Below are 6623 nucleotides of genomic sequence, written 5' to 3'. Positions count from 1 at the left end.
CTTGTCCCATGAGGAGCACCCCCATAGTCACCCCCTCTATGGACATGGCGTGTGCAAGTGGCCGGGCTGCGAAGCAGTGTGCGAAGATTTCCAGTCGTTTCTAAAGTAAGGACGATTTTATTTTGTTTTTTTTCTTCTTTTGCATAGGCATCACCTCCCACTGTTCATGCTTTTGCTCATAAAATGCCTTTTTGACGGAGAGTTTCACATCACCCTTTTTGAGAGCAGTCTCTAAATCACAAGGTCTAGCGCACTGTCATAGGAATAGCGACAAAATCTATCGGGTTGGACGGTGGAGGGAAAGAGACTGACACGCCAAGGCAGTAGTACTCTTAGTAAGAGCCTGTATTTACTCATTTTTCAGAATGACAGTGATTTGTAAAGAAATTATCCCGATTTTAAACTTATAGTAATTTAGTTTTCACTTTTACTCACGTCCCTACATATGGAATCAGTGACATATGGCCTTAATGCTGATTTTATCAAACTGGTGTCACTTACTGGCCAGTTGCAGCTTGGTGACTGGGCTCCTTTGTTGTTATACAAGTGACTTTACAAACCTACAAGACAGATGCTTGAGGAAATACTTCAAAGTGATTTTCCTCTTTCTATATTGGTTGACTTCTGTTCAGATTCTTGTCCTGATAGGGAAAGAAAATGGAGTAAGTTTAATTTCTGCTATTAAAGCATGACTAAAACTTGGGTTATCCTGTTTGAGCCTCTCACACTGCTAAAATATCTCTGGAAGAAAAGGGTATGTTAATCTTTTTCATAGCTGAGGTGAAATGTTGCTATACTACATCTAAATATGTCCCTCACCTATGGTACTTTGTCAGCTAAAAAAAAAATTTAGATTAAACTGTCCTGTGCTTTTTGACATCACATAAATACATTCATAATATCATCGGCTCTGACTTATGGACTGCATATTCTATTACTTTATATTATATACCTAAATCATGTAATAAACAACATACATATATATAACTCCTATACATCTGGTGCATAATGAGGGTTTATAAATTGGGTGTCAGGGATACCTTTGCCTCTAGTTATTTTTTTTCTCTCATTGAAGCCCCAAGAAAAGAGAAGAGGGCTGACTTATGGGCAGGTCTCCAGTTTTGTGTGGTCTTCATGTTGCTAGAACAATCTCTATATCTATCTTTATGGACCTGGATACAAATATTGTAATACAGCTACCCTTAGCGATATAGCTAGTTTTAACCTGCAAGCGGTTTTGTTGAATATAGTGTTTTGATTAATGCGTGGAAGCCTATGAATGTATTTCATAGCTTCTCAACTCAAATATTTTACTTCAAGGGCATTATGTGGTCATTGAGAACTTGAATACTCAAAACAATTTTTGAAGGAGATGTCCAAAATTGCTTTTAAATATCAACAATCAAGAGCAGCAATGCTTTATTCTAAATTAAGCAATAATTCTTTGTAATTATTATGAATCAGATTAGTGATATAGGACTCTGTTCTCTTTATAAGTCACTCACTATAGAATCTTTTTTTTTTTTGGTTTTTTTTTCTGATCATTTGCCTAATCCTATTTATATAATGAGAGAAAAATAACTTGGCAGAAACCACTTTTAAATTCTGATTTCTCCTTCTGCACCAGGGCGAGGTTTGGTAAATATTTTGCTGCTGATTTCACTCATGTGTAGAATGGCTGATAAATATCTATAAATATGATTCTATATAAAATAAGTCTCTAAACTATATCATTGTCACTTAGAGTCAGAAAGGGAAAATACCGGTTTCCCAGTTTGACCCATTTAAAAAATTTTGTTAATGGCCAAAGTGTTTCTGCCCTAATAATCCCCAAATCATAGATTCATTTATTATGTGAGCTGGCAATTCGTTGGTGTATATATCTTTCTGAAAACAGCACAATTTCTAACTGTACCTAATGTTAAAGAAAAGAATCTAAAGATCATTAGAATTTGGGGCCTAAACTTGATTCCTATTAAAAAAAAAAACAAACAAAAAAAAAACCTGTTTCTCTTCTAAGGCTCTTAGGAGTCTGGCTCTTGTATAGGAAACTACCTATTAATTATCTATTGTGGTTTTGCACATGACCTAGCATGTTCTTGGTTCCTGTTTGCTCAGTGGAATTGGACTGCCACGGTCATTCTGCAACTGTTGCTTGGTTATTTCCTGGTACTTATTTATCGACTTATATTCATCAGAAGACTTCTGTTTGTGAGCCAAAGAAACCCAACTTAAATTTGATCATTTTTTCCCCTGTAGCCAAGAAATCCAGTGGTCTTCAGAAAGTAGCTAAGAAATCCAGTAGCTAAGAAATCCAGTGGTCCAGGTGCTTAAACAAAGTTTTTTTCCAAGTGGAACTGAAAAGCATGACAGGTCTCTGTGATACAGGTCTGGTCTCTTCCTTGTAGCTCTAAAAAAAAAAAAAAAGCCCTGGGCAGAAGGTGGATTGGCCCACGTTGAGTCATGTGTTCTAGCTTTGAGCCAATCACAGTGACATGCCCAGGCTTGTGTCATGTGCCCAGAGCTTGTGTCACGTGCCCAGAGCAGAGGGAACCCACATGGGGGCCCGGGGGTGAGAGTACCTTGCTTCTTCCAGAAGGTACAAGCGAGTATCGTAAAGGAGCAGAGGGAGAACAAATGCTGGATGAGGGAAGAACACCCTAGAACTCAAAAGTTCCCTTGGCGCTTTCCTGAGTGACCCGGTGATTGGTGGCATGTGACAAATTCAGGATTTCAGTTTTCCTCCCCGGTGTGATTTTAACACTTGGAAATTCAGAGTTGTCTTCAGGTATTATCATCAGTGGAAAATCAGTTAGTCGTCTCGTAGATTCATGACTCCCACGTGTCCTTCCAGTCTAAAGGGAAGTGAGATTGGCTGTAATGAAACCAGGTTTGTTTTCCATTGAACTGTACCAAAAGAAGCTACCAAATTTCTTGTGGTCCTAGTAAAAACCACCTGACTTCTGTGAATGATGTCATCGAGACGAGGGACCATTGTCACCAGAGAGTGATGTTCCTGGCATTTCTCCTCAAATTGCTAGATCTGTGGATACTGAAAGCATCTCTTTCCTGGGTCAACTCTTCAGTCATCTCTGTGTTTTAGAAGGGATTTCTTACAGTTTAACACGTTGACTGCCACCACACTAGGAAAACCATTTTCCTGGGGCCCACAGTGTTTGATTAAAACAAAGCGATCCTTTCTAATTTGTTATGTTTTTTTTTTTTTTCGGTGCATGAGTTATGTGCAACGCAAGCCACGTTTTTTAGAATTAAATTGTCACTATTGATTGTAACAATAAGAACATCAACATGTAAGATTTTCACAAACCAGCTGTGGGGTTTTGCTTTATGTGGCCCCAGGTTCAGAACTAGCCTGAGTTAAATACAACTCACAGGGCAGTCAGTGTGTTAAGCAGATTGATACCAGTGGTGCTTGGCTTCTTCAAGGTGCTCTTTACTCAACAAGAGGTAGCATTGCTTTGACCTTGATTTAGCTATTAGCGTCACAGATTTTTTTTTCCCACCTATTTTCTCATCCCCTGATTTAGACTCCTTTAGTAATAGTTTATAATTAAATAGCCCTTAAACTATACAACACGCTTAGTCCCAAAGTGCTTCATATTTATGAACTCATTTAATCCTTATAGCCACCTTATCATGATAATATGGTAGGATTATTCCCAATGTACAGTCGAGAAATTAAGGCACAGAGAGGTTAAGTGACTAACCCCGGGTCACACAGCCCATAAAAACTGGAGCCAAGATTCAAACCCAGGCAGCCTGACTTCAGAGTACTTGTTCTTTAACTGTTTCACTGTACTGCCTGGTCAGAGGCAGCACCTTTTAGTAACGATTTGCTTTCTACTTGACAATGGATGTAAAGAAAGTTTTGGAGATAAGGCAGATTGGGTAGTGAAGCCACTTGCTATTGGTGTGTTCTCTGAGCCAGTTCCTACCCAGCATCTCTGAGCTTCAGTAATCAGCACGTGGGATTTGGGATGTTAATAACAGCCTTTTAGGGTTGTTACAAGGTGCATCGTGTGGACTGCCTAGCTCTTACTGGGTACTCTTTAAAAAAGTATTGGCACTTCTTATCTGCTTACATTACATATATTTTGAAAGGATGGGTAATTTTAAATATCCAAAAATTTCTGACCCTGCACCCAGGGAAAAGGGCCGTGGCTATGCAAAGCATTCATTGATAATGTCAGAAGAAACTGCTTCAATTTGTTAATCATATATTTCTGGTAGAAAGTCCCACGCACAGGGGCAGGGGGTGGCAAATTTTTTCCATCAAGGGGCAGACAGTAAGTATTTTCGGCTTCGCAGGCCACAGAGTGTCTGTCACTAGGAGTCACCTCGGTCGTGGTGACACAAAAGCAGCTGTAGGCCACGAGTAAGGGATGAGTTTGGCCGTGTCCTCTGGACCCTAGTTTGCTGACCTCTGACCTAGGGTCCCATTTTGGGTGTCGCCGACATAGTTTTTAACACAAGTGTTCCTGTGGTCCCTGGACATTGCTGTCTTGGGCATTGGGAGCCCTCAGCTTTGCCCATGTTTGGTGGGAACACCCATGCCTGTCATACCCCGAGATTTCATTCAACCACAGTTGTCATACTGCCCTGGGCTTGGGTCCCTCCACCTGGTTTTTGTGGCTCAGACTGGGGCAGGGGAGGTGACTTTGCCAGGTAGCTAGCTGTCTCTTCTGTCCTTCTCTTGCTCCGGATTAATAAGATGTAACTGTTAACAGAGGCCACGATCAGCAAGTTTTTTTCAGGATAAAAAAAAAAAAAATCCCATCTGTCAATAAAAGTGCCACCGAGGAGAGCCACTTCACAGAGACCAGGGCTAGGGAAGAGGGAGGGGGACTCACGGGTCCCCTTTCCCCCTCCTGAGAAAGAAATATCATAACTGTTGGTAAATCAAAACCAGAGATTTGACACTTTTCTGTGATCATTCTGCAGTGTTTGTTCCCAAGGTGAGCTATACCACAGGGCCCTTGATTTCAAAGATAAATACTGTACAAATAACCATCCTGTTGTCTTTCCCTCACCCCCAACAGAGAGATGCATTATCAGAATGTGCAGATACTCAGTCTCTTGTACACATTTATTTCCCTGTGTCTTCTCAAAACAAGTCGCAGTTTCAGGGTTTCAGTGTTGTTGTTGTTTTTTTTTTTTTTTAATCTATCAAGCGTGCGTTATCATGTGACTTTTGCATTTGGGAGAGCTAACTGATACCAGCGGGTGCTCATGCTAACTCTAATGAAATCGCCCAGCCCCGCGTGGCTTGCCATCCTCCGATAACACAGAAACAAAAACAAGCCCAGTTTCATCCAGATGTAGGTGAAGCTTGTCTGTGTTCTTCCATTCTCTTTCGCACTTGAGTCCATTTTTTAGCTTGTCAAACCAAGCTGAAGACACAATCTTTACCAGTAAAACATGGATTTATAATTCTTCCCTTTTCCTTTTTTTTTTTTTTTTTTAATAAAAGGAAGGGCCCCTATAATGCTTTGGCAGGGTGGGGAGTAGATTTGAAGGTTAAATCCTGACCACATTTTCCTGTTTCTAACTTAAAATGTAAAATCAGCCATGGTTTCACAAATACCAGGTACTGTCATGTGCTTGGGGAAAATACTTCCATTTGCCCTAGTTTTCTTTAAGGTGGTCACTTATACAACGTCAAATAAATGTTATCATTTGTATCCTTGCTTAGTTAGTATTCTATTTGAAAAGAATTTTTTTTTTTTTCCTCTTGGTTATTGCTCATGGAGAAAAACTCGATGCAAAACAAAACAAAAATTCCTCTGCATGTTAGTCAGATGTATGTAATTTATGAAAGCCAAAATAAATTTTAGATGTGCTCTAACAGAAGACATGGAGAATAAAGTGGAAGAAAATGCCCAGAGGTAGAACGACTGACCCTTTTATAAAGGTCGAGGGCTGTAGACAGTAGAGGACATTTCATTGGTCATTTGCTTTTTAAAAATTTTTTTTTTCCCTGTGAATTTGACTTTTCAAAACTGTGAAGAGTTTTATGTGAAAGAAACTTACTAAGTGTGCTCTGTAATGTTTTCACAAGTGTTTTTATCATGGTAACATCTTGTTTACTTTAGTTCCCTGCCTAAAACTACTTGGAACATGTTAAGAAAACATTTCAAGAAAGCTTCGACAAAGAGGCTTTTGTTTAACAGCCACCGTGAGGCTGCTTGGATCACAAAGGTGCTAACTTTCAGCCCCTTAAGCACTTCCACATGAAATTCCAGCAACTATGTTTGTGGTTTTGGAAAAACAAAGTGTATGTTAAAGAAACCAGGTATATGCTAATACATGTCCAAGGAGGCCGGATATCATAAATTGTTTCAAACCCATTTGTGGCTCTCAGCTTGCATGCCTGAATGTTCTGCAGTGAAATTACCTCTAGTTAGTGCAGGAGACTTGAGCCATGTAGAAGGAATATAGCCTTCTATAATTGTGGGTGTATGCAAATCATATTCCAGCCTCACCATTTAAATCTCCAGTATACGGGGATGCAATTTTCTCCCAGCACATCCGAGATGGCTAGTCTTTTGAGTATTGCAAAAATGAGCTTGATATTTTTATGAATTTAACTGCTGTACGTATCG

The 6623-nt window shown here is 39.7% G+C and overlaps 1 protein-coding gene across 15 annotated transcripts in view; it reads left to right on the top strand.

Moving 5' to 3' along the window:
• The window catches only part of FOXP1 (forkhead box P1), a 706173-nt gene that overhangs the window by 652034 nt on the left and 47516 nt on the right, over window positions 1-6623 (top strand). For all 15 annotated transcript variants that reach the window (XM_075998545.1, XM_075998535.1, XM_075998540.1 and 12 more), the window contains one exon: window positions 1-105. In XM_075998545.1, coding sequence (XP_075854660.1) covers window positions 1-105 — 105 coding nt within the window. The remainder of the gene's footprint in view (window positions 106-6623) is intronic.

The sequence above is a fragment of the Microcebus murinus genome, chromosome 28 (genome assembly GCF_040939455.1).
Source record: "Microcebus murinus isolate Inina chromosome 28, M.murinus_Inina_mat1.0, whole genome shotgun sequence".
NCBI classification, from domain to species: domain Eukaryota; kingdom Metazoa; phylum Chordata; class Mammalia; order Primates; family Cheirogaleidae; genus Microcebus; species Microcebus murinus.
This window is presented reverse-complemented; position numbering and strand designations above follow the sequence as displayed.